The 23,213-nt window shown below is 46.8% G+C and overlaps 1 protein-coding gene across 1 annotated transcript in view; it reads left to right on the plus strand.

The window, feature by feature from the left end:
* The first annotated feature begins 7,762 nt into the window (after positions 1-7,762).
* Zan (zonadhesin) overlaps positions 7,763-23,213 on the plus strand; it is an 84,341-nt gene continuing 68,890 nt past the window's right edge. Inside the window, 15 exon segments of the mRNA XM_041648071.1 lie at positions 7,763-7,834; positions 9,002-9,047; positions 10,130-10,276; positions 10,432-10,703; positions 11,059-11,146; positions 12,826-12,978; positions 15,004-15,168; positions 15,957-16,048; positions 16,619-16,697; positions 16,813-16,959; positions 17,786-18,057; positions 18,639-18,765; positions 19,400-20,650; positions 20,653-20,730; positions 21,390-21,574. Of these exon segments, the coding sequence (XP_041504005.1) occupies positions 7,763-7,834; positions 9,002-9,047; positions 10,130-10,276; positions 10,432-10,703; positions 11,059-11,146; positions 12,826-12,978; positions 15,004-15,168; positions 15,957-16,048; positions 16,619-16,697; positions 16,813-16,959; positions 17,786-18,057; positions 18,639-18,765; positions 19,400-20,650; positions 20,653-20,730; positions 21,390-21,574 (3,174 nt within the window).

Raw genomic sequence — 23,213 nt, forward strand, 5'->3', positions numbered from 1 at the left:
AGGGAAAAGATAACGGTCTTGAGGTTTCCTAAGATCAAATCCTTGGCAAAGGACTGTATGCTGACCCACAGGTCCAATCTCTTTATGACGAAGAAGTATTGTCCCTATGCCACAAAGCAGCCTTGAATGCTTGGGATAGGATTAAGGATCTAGGGAAAAGGATGAATCGTATACCAGGATTAGGCAGGGACAGAGAGAACTCTTTACTGATTTTTTACAAAGATTAATTAAGGCTCTACAAATAGGAGTAACAAACCTGGAAGCTAGATGAATAATTCTTGTATTTCTGGCTTTTGAAAATGCAAACTTAGTATGCAAAAAATAATTAGGCCTTTAAGGTTTAGATCAGCACCTATAGATGAATGGATTCTACAGACAATGAATGTTGAGACATTTGACTATAATGATAAATCTTGGGTAGGAGAAGCAATTTCCAAAGCAATGAGGAGATATAAAACAGCCAAATGTTTCAATTGTGGTAAAATAGGACAACTGAGAAGGGATTGTAGGCAAGGAATTCCTAGGAATAATGTGTCCTCTGGGAATGGCAAAAATAGGAGACCTCGGTCTTAAGGTATATGTAGAAGGTGTGGTAAAGACTAACATTGGACCAATGGATGCAGGTCAACAACAGAAAGACAAGGCAACCTGATATTGAGGGGCCTCTCGTAAGTCCCCAAGCCAAAAGTGGCCCAGTCATTCCCAGTCATAGTGGAGAACGTGTCTCACCATGAAAATTTAAAAATCCAATCCTGCTGTAAAAAGCAATACTGGTCTGAATGATGGGTTAAATGTGGAGGATGGGTCAAAAAATCCAGTAGGACAGGGACACATATATTTTGGCAGACTTCTATTAATGATCAAAGACCAAAGCTAAGAATGTATAAATGGCATTTTTATTGAAGGCTTATTAGACATGGGTGTGGATGTAAGTATCATTACCCCAGAATCTTGGCATCCAAATTGGCCTCTTCAATTCCAATTCCAGTTCATGGGAATTGGAACCCTATCTCACGTAAAACAAATCATGAAATAGGTTGAATGCATAGGGCCTGAAGGGCAAATAGGAAGACTAAGGCCATATATAGCCAATATTGCAGTGATTTTGTGGGGTCGTGACCTATTGCAGCAATGGAATACCAGATTAACATTCCTGCAACACCAGAAACTTGTGTTTCTGAGGAAAATATTAGAAGATATTATAGATGATGGAACCAGCCATTGGGCTGTACAAGAACACAAAGCAATTGATAAACCTTCAAAGGTACCAACAGCCCTACCTTTAAAATGGTTAACTGAGAAACCAATATGGGTTAAGCAGTGGCCTCTAGCTGAGGAAAAGTTTCAGGCTTTAGAACAGCTGGTACAAAAGCAACTAGCTGCTCAACATATAGAAGAATCTACCAGCCCTTGGAATATTCCTGTATTTGTTGTTAAAAAGAAATCTGGAAAATGGAGAATTGTGACAGATCTAAGGGATATCAACAAGGTTATTCAACCTATGGGCCCTCTACAATCTGGAATTCCTCTGCCTTCTCTGTTACCAAAGGGATGATCTCTCATAGTTATTGATTTAAAGAATTGTCTCTTCACTATACCTATACAAGAAAAGGAAAGAGTAAAGTTTGCCTTCACAGTGCCTACTTATAATAATTCTCAGCCTACTAGAAGATATCAATGGACTGTCTTCCCACAGGGATTGCTCAATAGCCCCACCCTGTGCCAATACTTTGTCAGTCAGCCATTGGAAATAATTTGTAAGCAATTTCCTAAGTCTATAATCTACCATTACATGAATGACATTTTGTTATCTGATTCAAATATAGATACTTTAGAAAGGATGTTTGAGGAAGTAAAAAAAGTCTTGCCTAAGTGGGGATTACAAATTGCTCCTGAAAAGATTCAAAGAGGAGATTCTGTTAATTACCTAGGTTACAGTATAGGTTTATAGAAAATTAGAACATAAAATGCACAAATTAGGAGAGACTGGTTACGGACCCTTAATGACTTTCAAAGATTGTTAGGAGACATTTCCAGTCTACGGCCGGCTGTTGGAATAACACCTGATTTAATTGTTCATTTAAACAAAACCTTAGATGGTGATAAAGATTTGAATAGTCCCAGAGAATTAACAGCTGAAGCAGAAAAGGAACTGAAAATGGTTGAGGAAAAATTACAGGAGGCACATGTGGATAGGGTGAATCCAAATCTTAGTTGTATTTTAGTCATATTGCCTTCCAGAATTTCTCCTATGGGAATTTTAACGCAGATATTATTTTAGAATGGATCTTTATACCACATAAACCAAGTAAAAAATTCAATTAAAAACTTATGTGGAAAAAGTCTCTGAATTAATTATAAAAGATAAACTGAGACTTCGTCAACTAGCAGGTATAGATCCAGCAGAAATTATAGTGCCTTTCACTACTGATGAAGTAAAAAAGTTATGGGAAGACAATGAACCATGGCAAAGAGCTTGTGCTATTTTTTTGGGAGAAATTAATAGCAACTATCCCAAAAGCAATAGATTTAACCTTATAAAGAGAACTTCTTGGATTCTTCCTCAAACTGTACATGATGCTCCAATAACTGGAGCCCACACATGTTATACTGATGCAAATAAATCAAGGAAGGCAGGTTACAAATCAGAAGAACTGAGTAAGGTGGAAAGCCCTTATAATTCTGTCCAGAAGACAGATTTATATGCCATATTCATGGTGCTAAGGGACTTTAAAGAACCTCTCAATATAGTTACTGATTCACAATATGCAGAAAGAGTTATCTTTCATATTGAAACCACTGAATTTGTACCAGATGATACAGAATTGACTTCAATGTTTATCCAAGTGCAAGACATAATCAGAAATAGGCTTTGTCCTATGTATATAACACACATCCAATCCCATAGGGGTCTCCCAGGTCCTCTAGCACAAGGTAATGCAGAAATTGATCAATTATTGATTGGAAGTGTGTTGCAGGCCTCAGAATTTCATAAAAACATCACGTCAATAGCAAAGGCTTGAAGAAAGAATTTTCCATTACTTGGCAACAAGCTAAGGACATTATAAAGAGATGCCCTACTTGCTCTTTCTATAATCAAACACCATTGTCTGCAGGAAGTAATCCAAAGGGTACTCAAAGGAATGAAATCTGGCAGATGGATGTGTTCCACTTTACGGAATTTAGTAAATTAAAGTATGTACACCACACCACAGACACGTATTCAGGTTTTCAATGGGCTACTGCCTTGAGCTCAGAAAAGGCTGATTCAGTAATCACACATTTACTGGAAGTTATGGCCATCATAGGTATACCTGCACAAATAAAGACAGACAATGGTCTGGCATATGTATTTTAAAAAAATGAAACTTTTTTTGCTTATTATAATATAAAGCACATTACAGGTATACCAAATGATCCTACAGGTCATGCAGTTATAGAAAGGTCAAGTCGTACTATAAAGGATATGCTGAATAAACCAAAAGGGATGGAAAATACCCCCAGAAATAGATTGCATAAGCTTTATTAACCTTGAATTTTCTCAACACTAATGAGAAAGGAACAACAGCAGCAGAGAGGCATTAGATAATGGAAAAAACTTCTGAATTGAATCAACCAGTTTATTTCAAGGATGTGTTGACCTCACAATGGAAACCAGGAGATGTACTACATTGGGGAAGGGGTTTTGCTCTTGTTTCCACAGGAGAAGAAAATTTATGGATACCATCAAAATTAATAAAGATTCGCTTTGAAAAGGGGAAACCTATTGAAACAGAAATGACAGCTCATCCACAATGGTGACAACCATACAGATGGTAAGGAAAGCCATTTAGGGTTGGGGCAGGGATCTGCTCTAATCTTTGCAGGAAAATACACATCATCAAAAATTCAGGAGACCCTGGATGTTTGAATGCTGACAGAAGAAAAAAATAACTATCCACCAAGGAGCATCTAGAAAACAGAATATGGTTTATGAATCCAGGTATGGGTTACATTTACATTTACACACACACACACACACACACACACACACATTAATATATTCAGCTGGTTTTGGAGTTGGCTCTGTATTTCTCTAAATCCAAGCATGTTGTTAAAAGGAACATTCAGAGTTCCTGTCTCATATCAGGAGCCATCTGGTATGGGACAGAAGAAAGACTTTAGGAAAAATTTTTACTTTCTTCCTGCCTTTTTTGTCTATATCATATTCTTCCTTTAATGTAGGTATATGTGAATGATGTTTAAGTTTTTCATGATGAACAATAGATTTTCCTACAGATCCTTTTCCTGCAGTAATCTCTGAAGTTTCCAGGAAGAAGATGGGGCCCCACAGCAACAACTCTACCTAGTTGAGATGACATCGTGGCACAGACAGCGTTGTTATAAGACTGCTTCTTTTGTGTGTGGGGGGGAGTACCAGCTGATGAAATGGTGCACCTTCTCATGTCATTCTAGCCAGAACTCCAAATAAGAACTTTGAAAGAAAAAAAAAACCCTATGCTCGGAAATTGTCTGCAACTATACTATAGAGTAATTTTGAAACTTAACCATCACTTTAATTTTGCAGGATCCCATTAAGAGAATGTCACCCCCATGACAGCAGGAAGCAATTCTAGAAGATGACGCCCCCATCCCATAAAAGTTTGTTCATAGGGATGGGAACACTGTTTAGGGTTGTTGATTATTACTTGTACTAGATAGAGGGTTGGGGTGAAAACTATGTTTGTTGAAAAGCGGGGGGATAGTAATAGTGGGTAATAGAGTGAATACTTGTGAGCTATGTGGATAATTTACATTGGTATAGTATTGTATACTGATACAAGTTCAAATTATATTTGTTACTTTTGTTTACATTATTTGTACACCTATACAAAGTTATTTTGTCAGATTGTATATATGTATGCTATTATCTCTGTTTAGGACATTTTGTATATTTTTTTCAAGACAGGGTTTCTCTGTAGTTTTTTTTTTTTTTTTTGGAGCCTGTCCTGGAACTAGCTCTTGTAGACCAGGCTTGCTTTGAACTCACAGAGATCCGCCTGCCTCTGCCTCCCAAGTGCTGGGATTAAAGGTGTGCGCCACCACCGCCCAGCGACATTTTGTATATTGATACAACTTTTAAGATATATTTTTATATTGCATTATATATTACTCCTACCTCTGATGAAGATACTTATATATTGTTTACATTTTGAGGTCATTGTCCTCATTTGCTGCACATTTGTTTACAGGTTATTTAATATTCTGACATGAAGGGGCTGGAGAGATGGCTCAGCGGTTAAGAGCATTGCCTGCTCTTCCAAAGGTCCTGAGTTCAATTCCCCCGGCAACCACATGGTGGCCCCACAACCACCTGTAATGAGGTCTGGTGCCCTCTTCTGGCCTGCAGACATACACACAGACAGAATATTGTATACATAATAAATAAATAAATATTTAAAAAAATATTCTGACATGAAGTTTTAGTCTTTAAGTTATACAGGTATCAATTTTTATAGGTCAATAGTGTTCATGCTTGCTGTACATACAGTCAGATCAATTAGGTTCTTTAGATACATAGAGATTGTATTCTGTCTAGGTAGGGAATCTTCAACCACTTCAAGAATCTGTGGAACATGGCGTTTAAATAACTTAGGGTTCTGTTGACATGAGACATGATTGCTCCTGACAGCACCAATCTATTCCCGAGAGAATGTTGAGCACCAAAGATACTCCACTTGGAGCTTGTTTTCTTCTTGGGAAAACTGGCCTTTGGGCAAGGAACTGACAAGGCCTCAACCACTGACAAGTTACATGGTATCTGGAAATGGATAAGCAGGACTGTCAAATCTTGCCAAGACAGGATAAGATGGTTTTGAAAATTTTCCTACCTCTGAAAATGGTCTGTCAATTATGCTAGGCCACAGCCAAAGTTGGTTGCTTCAACATTGCAAAATGAGACTTTGGGTGATTGCTCAGGCAGCTAGTTGTCTCTGTCATATATTGCTCTCTTTGGAAGCTACTTGATTGAACTTCCTGCCTGTTCAAGTAATATTATCTCTTTTCTCAGGCCTTTGATGGGGTTGAAGATTAGATAGTCATAGTCACCGTCCTCTTATGATCTAGCCAAGTCATTTCCAATATAAGACTTAGACTCCTTAGGATAGAATGTTTATTAAAACATTTAGCATATGTTTCTTGCTTAATATTGTTTGTGCTGATTGTAATTCTAATCTTATACTTGATATCTGTTCCTAGTGTATATTGTTTTGTATCACGTTTGGAACTTGCTTACTTAAAAGGGGGAGTGCTACAGAAGCTCCTTCTGCTCCTTCAACCAATAGCCTTTAAGATACCAGCCCACTTAGGCGTGGTCTCTTTTGCTTTAAAAAGCAGTGCTAGCCCTGCTCTCTCTCTTTCTCTCTTTCTTCTCTCTTGCTTCTGGTCGCGCAGAGGGCTTTTGTGTAGGACGGTGATCTGTAAGTTTTTCCCCTTAAATAAATAACCCTTTTATTAATCCTAATTCCAAACTGGTGTGGGATTGTTTTGTGACTTACATCTATAGGCTAAGACAGGAGAATAGACACTTTTGAGGCAATTTGGAGGATGGCTCCAGGCTAGCCCTGGGCTACAGAGTGACTGACTCCCTGTCTGCAAAACCAAACAAAAGGTTTGGGGATGAAGCTCATGAGTGGGTGGCTTGCCTAGTAGGCATGATACCTGGAGCTTGACTCCTAACACCACATAAACTAGCATGGTGGCACTCCAGCCTCAACTTCACAATGAAGTATTGGAGGCCAACCTGAGCTATAAGACTGTCTTAGAAAAATGAAACAGGGGTCGACAAGATGGCTCAACTGGCTGCCAAGCCCAACAATTTGAGTTTGATTCTTAGAACTTACACAGTGCAAGGACAGAACAATGCCTGCAAGTTGTACACACACACACACAAACACACACACACACACACACACACCCTTCCCAATGTTTCCTGGCAACCTGCATTTCTTCCTCTATGAGTATGTCCTTCAATTCTCTGTTCCTCATTATTTCCAGCTGTTCACTTGGCCCCCAACAGCATCTCACTGTCTCCAGTTGTAGAATGTTAGGTCTGAATGATTCTTTCCATCAGAATTCTGCAGCTATTGTTCTGCTGCATTTAGAACCTATGGTTGCTACTAAGGAAACAGAGGCCATGAGGATCCCTGGTCCTTAGTATGTGACTTGTTCCTTACTAACTAAAAGGGTTCCTGATTTTCCCATTGGCCCTGATAGTCTGAAGTTTCACAAAGTAGTTTCTGTGGCTCTCTGAATCCACGGTACTAGGTTCCTTTTAATCTAGAGATCTGGGTGCTTCAGTTTGGGGACAGTTCTCTTGTGTTTTCTTAGCTGGCCTACCACAGTTATAATCCCAGAATTTGGAGGCAGGAGGATCAGGAGTTCAAGGCTAGCCTGGCATACATCATGAATCAGAGGCCAGCCTGGGCTCTGTGAGACCCTCCCGTTCCTTTGTTGTTTCTTTTTAAATTACTTTTGTTTGATGTTAGACGTCCTGGACTGGTTTATCTCCCTTCTTCTTTTCCCTCTCTTTCTCTCCATAACCCTTCTGTTGGTTTTCCAGTGTAACTCTGGTAACTTTAACTTCCCAGGGACTTCTTTAATTCTGTGATTTTTTTTTTTTAATGGCAAGGTGACAAGAGAGGAGGGCCAGGTGTTTATAAAGTGGCTGGGGACCTTTGCCATAATCTTTCTCTCTACCTGAGGTCTACCTCCGAGGTTCCCCATGGATCCTCTAGCTTGGACTCTGATGCTGCTGGTGGGGGCTGCTTGGGGCCAGGACCAAGCACCTGCCCCTGTGCGGTAAGCTGGACAGGGGGACAGCAGTGACAAATGGGGCAGGGGTTTTCCGGGTTGCATCTGGGGAAGTCAGAGGGAGCAGGAAGGTTAATAACAAGAGGCCTAGCTAAGTATGGGAGTGCATGTCTGCCATCTCAGCAGAGACAGGAGGATCAGGAGTTCAAGGCCAGCCTCAACCATGTGAAGCCCTGCCTCAAAATAACAAACTAAAAAAGAGAAGAGCTAAGGATGTAACTCCATTGGTCCAGGGCCCGCACGACAAACGCAAAGCGCAGGGTTCAAGTCCTGGCGTCGCGTGAACTTGGTGTGGTGACTCAGGATGCAACACTAGCATTTGGAGGGTGGAGACAGGAGGATCGGGAGTTCAAGGTCACACTTGATTACACATCAAGTTTAGGCAAGCCTGGGCTACAGGGGACCCTGCCTCAAAGACGGGGGAGAAAGGTCAGAAGAGTGGAACGGGGAAGAGGATGACCTACTGACCAGGATGGGGAGAGTCTTACATCTCCACAACCTGAAAGTGAGGTGACGTGCCAAGCAAAAAGAATTTACACTCTCCAACACCCAGGGTGGGCCTAGCTGAGTTCAAGCACAAGGCAGCAAGAAAATGAAAGGTAGCTTAGGTTCCTTGAACTTGAGTGCAGGGCTTTGGACAAGGAGCAGGTGAACTGTGGGGAATTATGACCCAAGCTGCAGATCAAAGAGGACGGGTTTCTTTGTGGGGAATTATGACCCAAGCTGCAGATCAAAGAGGACGGGTTTCTTTGTGGGGTTTGTAAAGCGTGGAGGAGGACTGGCTGTGGTGGTGCAAACTTGCAATCCTAGCACTAGGGATGAGGGAGGCGGGAGGATTGAAAGCTTGAGGCTAGTCTGGGCTACTCATCCAAAGACCTTTGATTCTAACAGGGTATGGTAGTGAACTCCTGTAATTCCAACACTCAGAGAAGGTGGAGGCAGGAGAATTATGAACTTAAGTTATCCTCGGTTCTACAGGGAGCTCGAGGCTAGGCTGGGTTACGTGAGACCCTGTGTCAAAAGAAAGGAAGGAAGGAAAGAAGGAAGAAAAAAAGAAATAGTATTAAAATATAATCATAGTCTTATGATAATTTTAATAATAACAAAGGCAATGTGTTTTGCTTTCTGGAAACCAATCCCAAGGAGACAGAACTCTTCAGACTGGAAACCGATGGTGCGCACTTCGAGGGAGAGCTGTGAGTCGGAACCAGGGCTGCTTGGGCCTCCTTTCTCTCCTCACACTCAGTGTTCCCACCTGGAACTCCAGTCCCTAGCATAAGGCTTGTTGTCGGGGCACAACACAGGATAAATGTGCTAAGGGCGGCTTCTAAACAGCCAAGGGCGGAGGGAACAGTGGAGAAACTGTCAACTCCACCTCAAAGATTCCCGTTCAGATGAAATATGACAGGCGCGTTGGATATGGTGGCACAGGACTGTCATCCCAGCAATGGGGAAGCCAAAGCAGGAGGGTCATAAGTTCAGATCCAGCCTAGGCTGCACAGTAACAAGACCTTGTCTCAGAATAACAAAACAATTGGCTAGGTATTGGAGTGCATACCTGTAAGCTCTCTTAGGAGGCTGAGGCAGAAGGATCCGGAGTTCAAGGCCACTTTGAACTTTATGCGAGAATGTGAGACCTATTTAAGCAGGAGGAGGTGTGGGAGATAACTCAGTAGGGAAAGTTAGTGCTTGCTGCACAAGCATAAGGACCTGGGTTCGATCCCCAGTATCTATGTAAAAAGCTGGGTTGGGAGCACACCCTCTGGTCCCTGCAGTAGAGAGGCAGAGAGACAGGAGGACCTATCTCTAGTGTTCCCTAGCCAGTCAGAGCCCTCATCAGTGAGCCCTGGGGCATGAGAGACCCTGTTTCAAAACATTAGGTGGACTGAAGAAGACACCTGATGTTAACCTCTGCTCTCTACACGTATGCACCACATTAGCATGCACTCGAGCATGCTCATGTGCACATACGCACACCCCCCCAGGATAATATAATGATAATAGCCACAATAAAACACACGCCAAGACAAGGCCTGTCTGACTAAATCAGTTCAGACTCCAGTTTGCGCTTCCTGACTTTGTCAACTACTCTTTTCCCTGGCTTTGCATTTCTCCCCAGAAGTTCTGTCTCCCGCACCTCTGCTCCGGGTGTGAACGCTTAGTGGTGGCCTTCTCTAAGCTTAGTGACCCTGCTGACCCCATCTCCTGGTATGGCTCTGTGACCTGACCCCTGCCCTCTGCCCTCTCCGAGGCCTCACTGAGGCTCTTTCTTCCCCAGCCATTCTCACGAAGTGTGACTTTGAAGATAACACCAGACCTTTGTGTGACTGGTCTCAAATGTCCACGGATGATGGGGACTGGATTCGAACGACTGGACCCTCCCCCACTGGCACTTCTGGCCCCCCCGGGGGCTACCCCAATGGAGGTAATGAGTCTGAGGGAAGCCTAAAATTTGGAGGAGGACCGTGGAAAAGGAATGAAGTTGGGAGGGGACTACTGGAAGCTGAGCTGAGGGAGGGTGGAGGGGTCAGCTCCTGAGGACAGTGGGGTCTCAACCTCCCCCATTCTGTCTCCCCATAGAAGGCTATTACCTGCACATGGATGCTAGCACCTTCCCTCGGGGTGGAGTGGCACGCCTGCGCAGCCCGGACATATGGGAGCAAGGCCCGCTCTGCATCCATTTCGCCTTCCACATGTTTGGGCTGTCATGGGGTGCGCAGCTCAGACTGATGCTGCTCAGGGGTCGGAGGTACCACCGGCCCAACGTGCTCTGGAAATACGTGAATACCCAGAGTCCCTCCTGGATGCCCACCACGGTCACCGTGCCAGCAGATCGTGATATACCGAGCTGGGTGAGGCTGAGAGCAGATCTAGAGATTTGGGAGAGAAGGGTCTGGAAGAAGGGGCTTAGGAAGGTAGGCAATGGCAAAGAGGGGATCCAGAGGGCACACATGGAGCCTTCTTGCAGCAAGCCTGGTGACCTGAATTCAGTCTCCAGGACCCATATGGTAGAAGGTTAGAGCCAACTCCCAAGACGTCCTCTGACTCTTCCATCTGTGCCATGTGCTATAAATGAATGTAGTTTTTAAAAAGAGACCTGGATCCCCAGTCATCTGAATTCGGGGTGGACATCAGCAGCCGCAGCAGAGAAGGGAAGCCAACCATGTGACTCACAGGGTCAGGGTCTCTTTGTTCCTAACTCCACAGCTGATGTTTGAGGGCATGAGGGGCAACACCGCCTACCTGGACATCTCTCTGGATGGCCTCTCTATCCGAAAGGGCACCTGCAATCGGAGTGAGTTCCTGTCCCTCTCGGGCGCCTCTCCCTCTCCTGACCCCTGTCAAACTTTCCGAAGTAGGGGTAAGACAGCTCAGCGACCTGGACCCTGGTTTCTCATGAACTGAGGCTCGCCCCAGACCCCTGGCTCCTAAAGCAGTCGCTCTGTAAGAGGTCCCCTTTCGAGATGGAGTTATAGGGGATATCCGGTCTACAGTGACTGACCAGGACACATGACCACAGGCTGGTCTATGTTAGCACTGGAAAGCCCATGTGTCAAGAAACCCTTGGTGGGGTGGGAGCTGTGTCTTAGTCGGTAGAGCACGTGCCCAGCGTGCACACAGCCTGGGTTCCATCCCCAGCTCTGCATTCAACAGGTGTACTGTGGGACACTTTTAATCCCAGCATTCTGGAGGCAGAGGCAGGAGGGTCCCAAGTTCAAGGTCATCCTGGCCTACACAGCCCAGGGCCTCATTCCACGCTGTCTCCAAAACAAAATTAGCCTTTGGTTCCATGAAAACCTGAATGTGAAGTCACCATAGGTGTTAGTCCCATCCTACTAATGACTCTGATACATACAGAATGGCCCTTTGAAACTGACTGGAAAGGAAAAATCCAGAAGCTATAAAGGGAAAACTCATCAAACATGGGGCCTAGGCCAGATGCTCCACAAACATAATTCAATTTACAGCTTCACACAGAGCTGATTCCCAGGTTACTGAGAGATTCCAGGTTATGGAATCTGGGCCAAGAGTGGCATTCATGGGCAATAAGAGAGAGGTGGGCCTCATTTTAGAGCTCACTACAGCCTTGAGAGTGAACCTCGGAGTTCAGACCCCAAGCGGAGGCATTTTTTTCCTATGGCAGAAAACTCATTTCTTTTGATATTGGGGTTTAACCAGGGCTTTGTGTATACTGGGCAAATGCTCTACCACTGAGCCATGCTCCCAGCTTCTCACTGGAGAATTCTGGCCAAGGACCTTACCTCTGAACAATGGCCTCAGTCCCTCACTGGAAGGTCTTAGGAAAATTTACTGCTGAGCCCTGTCCTAAGCCCCATATGGGAGCATTTTAGATAAGTGTCCTGTGGCTACAATGCACTCTTAGCATTTGTTTTTAATAAATGGGCTTCTTTTAAAAATATATATGATTTATTTTTATTTCATGTTCATCGATGTTCTGCCCAAATGTATGTCTGTGTGAGGATGTCTTGGAGCTGACATTAAAGTCGAGTGTGAGCTGCCAGATGGGTGCTGGGAACTGAACCCAGGTGCCCTGGAAGAGCAGCCAGTGCTCTCAATCCCTCTTAGCCTTTCAATGGGGAATTCTAGGCAGGTGTTCTATTGCTACGACCCACTTTCCCACTGAGGGATCCTAGGCAGGTCCTTTACTACTGAACCATGCCCCTAGAGCCTCACTGGGGGATTCTAGGTAGGTGCTCTACCACTGAGTCACACCCCAGCCCCTCACTGGGGGATTCTAGGCAGGTGCTCTACCACTGAGCCACACCCCAGCCCCTCACTGGGGGATTCTAGGCAGGTGTTCTGCCATTGAGCCACACCCCAGCCCCTCACTGGGGGATTCTAGGCAGGTGCTCTACCACTGAGCCACACTCCAGCCCCTCACTGGGGGATTCTAGGCAGGTGTTCTGCCATTAAGCCACACCCCAGCCCCTTCTCTTCTTTCCCCTCTCTCAGTATGCATGTCCCAGATGTGCAACTTTGATGCTCTAAACAATCTCTGTGGCTGGAGCTGGGTCCCAACTGCCACCGGGGCCAAGTGGACTCAGAAGAAGGGATCATCGGGGATACTGGGTGTGGGACCTGATGACGACTTCTCTAGCCCTGGCAGTGAGTATTGAACATATCCCTTGACTGTCTGGGCTCCTGTGACCTCTACATCTCCTACAGTAGCACTCTTAGGTCAGGCTAGGTGAAGCTCAGCATCCCCAAGCTTCTTTCAGCTCGGAGATCATGACAAGAATCATGATTTCGGGCTGGAGAGATGGCTCAGTGGTTAAGAACACTGATTACTCTTCCAGAAGACCTGGGTTCAATTCCCAGCACCCACATGGCAGGTCACAACTATCTGTAACTTCAATTCCAGGGGATCTGGCACCCCCACACAGACATGCATGCAGGCAAAACAAGAATGCACGTAAAAATAAGTAAATCATTTAAACAAATCATTTTTTAAAAGAAGCATGATTTCCAGTACTTTCCAGCTCCCCCCCTTCCACTGCCACGACGGCTGCTGAGCAGCCTCGGCACAGCCAGCTTCTTACCTCCTTCCTTGGCATCTTCTGTTCTTCATTCATCCAGTTATCCATCTGGCATTTACTGAGTAGCTACCTTGTACAGTGTCCCAGAAACTTGAGAATCAGTGTGTAAAACCAGCAAGGAGCCAGGTATGAAGGTATATGCCTGTAACCCCGGCACTCAGGAGGCTGAGGCAAGAGGAGGTGAGGTTCAAAAACTGACTAGTCTACACAGCAAGTTCAAGTACAGCCTGGGCTAGACAAAAAATAAGGGCTAGGGATGTAGGTCAGGGGTAATGTACTTGCTTAGCATGCACAAGGCCATGGGTTTCATTCTCAGTGCTACGGAAAGAAGAGAGAGGTAGGGAAGGGGGGATAAGAAAGGAAGGAAGGGAGCTGGGCAGTGGTGGCGCCTTTAATTCCAGCACTTGGGAGGCAGAGGCAGGGGGATCTCTGTGAGTTCGAGGTTTACAAGGCCTGGTCTACAAGAACTAGTTCCAGGACAAACAAAACAAAACAAAAAGGGGTGGGAGGGAAGGAGAGAGGGAGGCATGGTGATAATATACCCGTAACCCAAGCACTTGGGAGGCCAAGGCAGGAAGATTGTGAGTTCAGGCCAGCCGAGCCTGGTCAGCACACTCTGCCATGTGGATTTCCTGCTGAGAAGCTGCTGTCTGGAACAGCAAGGTCTGATGAGGACTCTGAGGAAGTCTTGCAGTCTTTTAAGCCAAAATGTTCCTTCCCATTCATTCCATGGTGATCCCTTCTGCCTTCCCCCCTTCCTGTCCTCCTGCCTGGGAGATCTCTTCCGGTTTCCGCTATCCTCTACTTCCTTTGTGTCTCACACGAGGCCCTCCTCTTCATTGCCACATAGTTCTGGGAGGTTTACCTTCTAGAAAATTCCTCAGCCTCCTCTTCCCTTTCATTTGAAACCCCTGGTAAATCCCCTCTGGACCCTTTAGCCTTTAACATTATGTCCCAAATCAGTCGTGTTAGTGGTGGTCGGTTGGGTTTTTAATCTTTGCTTTGAGTTCCAATCTCCGGCCTCGGCTCCCAAAGCGCCGGTTGAAACTCCAAGCTCCAGCAAGCCCGGCCATTTCTTCCTTACTTTCTACTCCTCTTCCTTGCTTTCTCCTTTGCTTTTTATCACTACCCTCCTCTTCTGTTTTCCTGACACCTGCTCTTTTTCTTGGTTTCTTGGCCTCCCTCAGCCCAAGGTTCTCAGGGAGCCAATGGGCGTTGGACACGAGTACGCATGCGTGTACAAACCTCCACGGCACACCCTACTCCCTCTCCCCTTGGTTACTAGTTGCACAGACTGATTTGCTGTCTGGCTAAGATTGAGAGCCCTGAAGAGTCAGCACTAAAGAGACAAGATTGTGTGGCTGTTTTTACGAGGATGTTTGCAGTTACTATAGCGACACCAGGTCTTTACACAGTCCAAGCACTCTGCCAGGCGTGACTGGGTGTAAGCCCCTCACCACTGCCACGTTTTAAGGCGGCAGTTGGAGTTCCCCAAGGCCAAATCCCTTTCTTCCCCAAGTCCCTACGCCTTCGTTTTGCTTACCGCCTCCCCTCCATCCCAACCATTTTACTTCACTGACTTTCTCGTTTGCAGGTGGCTACTACATGCTCCTGGACCCTACGAATGCAAGACCAGGACAGAAAGCTGTACTTCTGAGTCCCCTGAGCCATTCCAGTGGCTGCCTGACCCTGTCTTTCCAATACGTAATGCGCGGCCTGTCGGCTGGCGAAGGCCTTTTTGCCTATGCTTCATTCTTAGGTTAGAGGAGATGGTTGACCAGGGCGCCTCTGGGAGGGTTGGATTGATGGGGAAATAAGGAAGAATATCTCTTCAGGATCTAGGAAAACTCAATGTACTGTGAGACTGTTCCATGTTTTAGAAACGAGAAGGGCTCTGGTTTCTAGAAAGTAAAAGTTCTGCCAGTCATGGTGGGCCATGTCTATAACCATAGCACTTGGGATGGATGGACAGAAGACTAGAAAGCCAAGGCCTTTGCTACAAAGTGTGTTTGAAGCCAACCTATTCTACAGGAGACTGTCAAATAAACAGAAGCAAACCAGTCAGGCAGTTCAGATATTAAAGTGCTTGTCACACAAATTTGAGGACCTGACTCCCATGCCCAACACCCATGAAGAAAGCTAAACATAGTAACACTTGCTTACAATCCCAGCACTGGGTAGGCAGAAACAGGATCCTTGGGGGCTCCATGGTCACCTACTGTAGCAAAAGCAAGAATGCATACTTGAGTATGTATGCACACACACAAAACAGGGGAGTGGGAGCAAGAGTGCACACATGTGCTGTGCACATACACACAAAGCAGGAGAGACACGAGAAATGTAGATAGATAGATAGATGATAGATGATAGATAGGTGATTGATAGATAGATGATAGATAGGTGAGAGGGGAGAGGGAGAGAGAGGGAGAGGGAGGCTAGGGGATTGCTTGCATCTGGAGGAATATTGCCCTAGAGTTCCCCATGCAACTTATCCTTCACTCCAAGTCCCCATAAACTTCCTTCTCTTCTGTGTTTTCTCCATTTTAGGCAACATCCGGAAACACACTCTCTTCTCAGGACACCGTGCACTCAACTGGCAGTCTGTGTCTGTCAATTATACAGGACAGGGAATGATACAGGTACAGAGGGGCGAGGTCCTCATTAGGAGTCCTTGCGTGTGGTAGGTTCTCGTAGGGTTGGGTGAGCTGAGGGTCTTGGCATCAGGAAAAGACTCTCGGTCTTAATGGAAATGCCAGATGGGAGGTGTCTTCTCCTGTCAAGGTGACAAAATACCCTAACAAAAGCAAATTAAGGGACAAAGGGCTCATTCTGGCTGACAGGTCGAGGGTACAGTCCACCACAGGGGGGAATTCATGGTGGCAGGAGCCTGAAGCAGCTGGTCCTGTCCTACCCACAATCAGGAAGCAGAGAGTGCTTGCTGCTGTTCAGCTTCCTCTCACCACCAGTACAGTCCAGGATCCCAGCCAGGGAAGGGCACTGCCCACGGTGGGTGGGTTTCCCCACCTCGCTGAACACAACCAAGTTAATCCCCCAATAGGCACGTCCAGAGGCCTGTCTACCAAGGTGACTTTAGAGTTCGTCAAGTTGATGGTTAATCCTAGCCTTTGTAAGAGGACTGGAGGATTGGGGTGGGGCATGCAGGGTTGAGAGGCCGGATCACTCCAAGTCTATTCTCCTCTTCTTTTCAGTTCATAGTGGTGGGTGTGTTTGGAGAGAAGCCAGAGCCAGCAATAGCCGTGGATTCCATCAGCATTTCTCCCTGTGGGGGTAAAAACAGACCTCGGAAACCCCTGTTGAGTTAGGGGTTGGAATAATGGGTGTCGGGGGGGGGGAGTGGGTGGGCACAGTCTGTGTCTCAAATTTTCCTCTTGGAATCTGTTAGAGGGCTTTCCCCAGTGCAACTTTGAAGATAGAGTTCATCCTTTCTGTGACTGGAACCACGTGGTAGGAGACGCTGGGCACTGGAGCTGGGGGAGTAAAAGTTTTCCCACCCCCATCTCAGGACCCCCAAGAGAGTTCCCATATGGAGGTGAGGAGACTGAGGAACCCCTCGGGGTTATGGATCTTTGCATCTACATCTAAGCTAGGGACTTGGTGGTGTCATGAGGATGATGTAGGAATTAGGGATGATGGGGGATGGAGGGAACAACCTCCTGCAGGTGTGGATGGATGAGAACTCAGACCCAGAAAGCAGATGATGCCAAGGATGCTCAAGACTGTGGGATCATTGCAGCCCAACAGGAAATCCAGGCTTCCCCATATGGGCATGGCTCAGTTGTAGAGCGGTTGTTTAGAGTCCTCCGAAGAGGGGCTGGTGTGTGTCTTTGTGTGTATATGTAAGCGTGCGTGCGTGTGTGTGTGTGTGTGTGTGTGCGCGCGCGCGCGCACGTGTGTGTGCATCTCAACAACAGAGCACTTGCTTAGCGTGTGAAAGTCCCTAGGTTCCACCCCTGGCTTTGGGGGTAGGATGGAGAGGAGCAATAGAGTCTTTGCTCTGCCTTGAGCCCAAGACTTCAAAATCCACTGTCTTATTTTCAGCCAAGACATTTGCAGGTAATGCCGATAGAATCTGTAGACTGGGTTTCCCATGTCTTTGGGTCTTCTTCAGCTAAGAGTCAGTCCTAAAGGAGCAGAGTGTAGTTGTGAAGCCTCCATGTGATGGGAAGGCTAAGGTGGGGATATTGTAAGTTCTAGACGGGCCTGAGGTGTACGACAAGACCCTGTCTTAGAAACTAAAGAAAACAGCAAAGAGAAAGTTAGGCGCGACTACAGCAAGCTGCTAGACTTGACTTGTAGGCAGAAATCAGTGTGTGTGGAGTGAAGTCTCACCTTTCTGGTTCCCTTCCTTCACCCAGGGGAACATTATATTTACTTCGATTCAGCCATGGTACCCGAGGTGGGACAGTCTGCCCGATTGGTGAGTCCACCCTTCTGTGCCCCTGGGGATGTCTGTGTGGAGTTTGCTTACCACATGTACGGCCTCGGAGAAGGTACCACGCTCAAGCTCCTGTTGGGGAGTCCTGCGGGCAGTTCTCCCATTTCTCTATGGAAACGTGTTGGGTCTCAGAGCACTGGCTGGGTGAACAGCTCTGTCACCATCCTTAAGGGACATCAGCAGCCCATGGAGGTGAGAGATGGAGAGTGGGCCTTGTATGTATCTGGGGGTGGGGCTTAGTAAGGGGGTTCATAACTAAGGGGGTGGGCGATAAACTGAGTTAGGAAGGTGATACGTTAGTTCTCTTGGGTACCCGACAGGAGCACCTTATGCAGGGAGAGGATTATTTTGACTCAGGATTGGTTTTTTTGGTGGGAGGAGGGTATAGCCCATCATGGTGGGAAAGGCGTGTTGGCTGGGCTCATTCTTCATGAGCTTGCTGAGTGGCTTGTAAAGATCACAAAGCAGGGACCAGCACCCAAAGCAAGGTCAGGCTACAGTCATCAAAGGCCTGTCTCCCAGTAGCCTATATCTGAAAGGTCCTACAACCTCTCAAAACAGTGCCACTAGATGGGGACCAAGTATGCTAACACATGCCTGCATGGGGCATTTCAGAGTCAGGTTATAAGAGGGGAGGAACCCAGAGAAGAGGCGGACTTAAGGCTCCAGAGGCTGGGGGTCTGATGGATGGTAGAGGACAGGCACTGTGGAGTTTTTGAGTTTCTGGGGATTTATTTTCCTGTTCTTCTTCCTTTGTCCTCCATTGCCTTCAGTTGCTTCTTGAGGCCACCCGGGGGACCAGCACTGCCTTTGTCATCGCTGTGAATTACATCTTGATCAGTCATGGACCGTGTCGGGCTAAGATAAAACTCGAGGGCCCAGCTTCTTCCCTGTTCCCTGGTATGAGGACTAGAACCTAGTGGTTCAGACCTGCCAGGCAGGCTCACTCTAGTGCTGAGTCACACCCTGGCTTCGCACTAGAGGATTCTAGGCAAGGGCCCTACCACTGAGCCATGGTGCCAGCCCCTCACCAGGGGAATCCTGGGAAAGTTCTTTCCTGCTGAACTTGTTTTGTTTTCCCTGTAAGACAGGCGATCACAATGTAGCCCAGTTGGCCTCAAACTTGTGATCCTTTTGCCTCAATGTCAGGTGGGGCACTATGATGGAGTCTTTGATGGCATGAGTTTCTGTGACCAGATCCACACCGTTCCTTCTCTAGTGGTGTTGAAGGCAGGACCTATCTCCTGCTCAGTTTTGTGATTCCTGTACCTGGCACCATGTCAGGTGCTTTGGGAACTCTGCCTCTTGAGTAAGAGAGTGAAGGTTGGGGATTGGGAACAGAAATAGGGGTGACTAAGTGCCCCCATGAGCCCACCCACTCCTATTTGGGTGAGTGAAAGGGAGGTGGCCTAATTTTAATGAATTTACAGGGATTTGTTTTTCTTTGTAGCATTCCCACACATGGAGACTCCTTCCGGTTCTCTGAGTCCACCTATTGGCTCTTCTGAAACCATGGTCCCTATCCTCCCCATAGAAACAACCACTGTCTCCACTGAAGAGACCATGGCCTCCACAGAAAGAATCAGTGTCCCTCCTGAGGAGACAACTGCTCCCACAACAGTGGTCACTGCTGCCACAGAAGTGGCCACTTTCACTTTAGAAGCGACCACTGTCACTGCAGAAGAGAGCACTGTCTCTCCTGAAGAGGACAGTGTCACTCCTGAGGAGATCATCCCTACAGAAGTAACCACTGTCCCTCCTGAACAGACCAGCGTCCCTCCTGAGGAGACCACCACCTCTCCAGAAGTGACCACTGTCTCCACAGCAGTGGTCACTGCTGCCACAGAAGTGACCACTGTCACTGCAGAAGTGACCACTGTCTCTCATGAAGAGACCAGCGTCCCTCCTGAGGAGACCACCACCTCTCCAGAAGTGACCACTGTCTCCACAGCAGTGGTCACTGCTGCCACAGAAGTGACCACTGTCACTTCAGAAGTGACCACTGTCTCTCATGAAGAGACCAGCGTCCCTCCTGAGGAGACCACCACCTCTCCAGAAGTGACCACTGTCTCCACAGCAGTGGTCACTGCTGCCACAGAAGTGACCACTGTCACTTCAGAAGTGACCACTGTCTCTCATGAAGAGACCAGCGTCCCTCCTGAGGAGACCACCACCTCTCCAGAAGTGACCACTGTCTCCACAGCAGTGGTCACTGCTGCCACAGAAGTGACCACTGTCACTTCAGAAGTGACCACTGTCTCTCATGAAGAGACCAGTGTCCCTCCTGAGGAGACCACCACCTCTCCAGAAGTGACCACTGTCCCCACAGCAGTGGCCACTGCTGCCACAGAAGTGACCACTGTCGCTACAGAAGTGACCACTGTCTCTCATGAAGAGACCAGCGTCCCTCCTGAGGAGACCACCACCTCTCCAGAAGTGACCACTGTCCCCACAGCAGTGGTCACTGCTGCCACAGAAGTGACCACTGTCGCTACAGAAGTGACCACTGTCTCTCATGAAGAGACCAGCGTCCCTCCTGAGGAGACCACCACCTCTCCAGAAGTGACCACCGTCCCTCCTGAAGAGACCATTGTCCCTCCTGAGGAGACTGCCACCTCTCCAGAAGTGATCACCGTCCCTCCTGAAGGGACCACTGTCTTTCCTGAAGAGACCAGCGTCCCTCCTGAGGAGATTGCCACCCCTCCTGAAGGGACTATTGTCCCCAATGAAGAGACGACTGTCTTTGCAGAGCAATCTACTCCCATTCAAATGCCCACAACAGGTAAACACCCTGTCCAAGCCCATCACAGGTTCCAGGTGTCTCGATGATTGGCATGGCCCTGGCTACAGGTATAACTACGACAGGTATGAAGTGGAAAGAGCATGGCCTGGAGCTCTCTGTAGAAGACAATGAGGAGATTAGGGAGGGAGGTACTTGACGTAAAAGGCACACACAGACTGCAGATACACTAGCCACAAACCGAATCATCCTCAGCTTCCCTCCCTCTTTTCTTCCTTCTCCTGACTCCATTCTCTTTCCCACCCTTCTTGCCTTCCTGTCTTCCTACATAGCTCAGGCTAGCCACAAATTGATGATCTCCTTGCCTTGGTCTCCAGAACAATAGAATTACAGGCACGTACCACCACACCTGACCTGGACCTGAATATTTCACATCAGTGGAACCATATAACATATTTGTGAGAACAATGTCTTCAAGATGTCGACCTCATTACAACATTGGTCAGAACTTTTTGTTTTTGAGGCAAGGTCCTGTTATGTAGCTCAGGCTGGCCTCAAATCCACTATGGAGCTGGCCTTGAACCCTTGGCAGTCTTTCTATCTCGGCTTCCCACAGACACCACCATCCATGCCCAGCTATTTCACTCTTATTTTTAATGGAAGGATAAAGGCAGGCTTGCTTAGAAAAGAACTGGAGTTCAGAGTAGGAGAGAGACAGGGAGGCTTCTGGGGCCGGAGGCAGCTGTGCAATGGAAGCCTGATGAAGGCTGTGCTTTCCTTCCAGAGAGCTGCCCTCCAAATGCCCACTTGGAATTGTGTGCGTGCCTTGCAACCTGTGAGAACCCCAAGCCCCACTGCCACGCCCCCTGCAGAACTGGCTGTGTCTGCAATCCTGGATTTTTGTTTAGGAACTATCAATGTATTAATGCTTCTTCCTGCAATTGCTTCTATAGCAACAAATATTATAAGGTATGACTCCGGGGATGCCCAAATTTCCAAAGGGGAACTGATGCCAGAACACCTTGGATCTCGTGCCCCTGCTTTCTCTCTGTGTGAGAAGAGGCTAGAAAGTTCCAGGGTATAGGCTCGAAGGATTGGTTATAAAATGGGAGAGCCATCCATTCAGCACTGGCTTTGGTTTTACAGTGCTGAGGATGGAGCCAAGGACAGCCTGCATTCTAGGGAAGTGATCTGCCAAGGACCCACAGTCCACCTCTTCACTAGGGGATTTTGAACAGGCACTTTACCACTGAGTCACACCCCAGCCCCTCACTGGGGGATTCTAGGCAGGGGCTCTACCACTGAGTCACACCCCAGCCCCTCACTGGGGGATTCTAGGCAGGTGCTCTACCACTGAGCTACACCCCAGCCCCTCACTGGGGGATTCTAGGCAGGGGCTCTACCACTGAGCCACACCCCAGCCCCTTACTGGGGGATTCTAGGCAGGGGATCTACCACTGAGCCACACTCCCAATCCCTTACTTGTGGGCTTTAGGATAGTGCTCTACCACTAATTGCATTGCCAGAGCTCAGTCACTAGGTATGGCTGGTGACTAGCATAATAGACAGATCTAGAGTTAGGTAGCAGAGCTGGGACATGGATGCAGCATGCGTCCTCTGCATGACCTTGGGAATGTTTATCTTGTTAAATCTGTTTCCCATGGCTATAATATGCACAGTAAGACCTACATTTGTATTTATTTAGTTTTTATTTTATTTTTTTAATTTTAATAAATTTATTATTTATTTTACAATCCATTACCCCTCCATTTCTATTTAGGAAAAGACGGGTCTTCCATGAGTATCAACAGCATATGGAATACTAAGTTCCAGTAAGATTATCTCCTCATGTATTAAGGCTGGGCAGGGTGACCCAGTGTGAGGAGTAGGGTCCCAAAAGACAGTAAAAGAGTCAGAGACACCCCTGTTCCCACTGTTAGGAGTCCCACAAGAGGGCCAAGCTATACAACTATCACATTTTTGGTTCTTTTTAGAGATAGGGTTTCTCTGTAGCTTTGGAGCCTGTCCTGGATCTCACTCTGTAGACCAGGCTGGTCTCAAACTCACAGAGATCACCTGCCTCTGCCACCCAAGAACTGGGATTAAAATGGTGTGCCACCACTGCCTGACTCATTTAGTTTCTTTTGAGATACAAGTCTCATATGTCCCAGGCGGACCTTCAGCTCCTCAACATCTGCTTTTTCTCCTCCACCTTCCACATACTGGGTTCCAGCTGTGCAGCGTTAAGGATCGAACCTAGGATTTTCAGCCTGTCAGACAAGTCCCTGAGCTACATCCAGCTTTTCTCCTTCTTCTGCCATGTTTCCGTTCCGACAAGAGGAGGGAAAAGCTACTCCATTTTGTTGCTGCCATTCTGGGTGGAGTCTTATTTGCTGCTCCGGGCTGTCCTGGAACTCATTTTGTAGCCCAGGCTGCCCACAGACTTGTGTCCATTCTCTTGCCTCGGTCTTCCAAATGTTGGGATTATAGGTGTGCACTACTACTCTTGGCTCAAGATTCTTCTCTCCTTACCTCAGAGTATATACAGTTAGATGTTCTAGCACACACCTGTAATCATAACAGTAGAGAGATGGAGACAGGAGGATCA

This window comes from Microtus oregoni, unplaced genomic scaffold, assembly GCF_018167655.1.
Source record: "Microtus oregoni isolate MIOR12 unplaced genomic scaffold, Mior012 000003F_ref0000135, whole genome shotgun sequence".
Lineage (NCBI taxonomy): Eukaryota > Metazoa > Chordata > Mammalia > Rodentia > Cricetidae > Microtus > Microtus oregoni.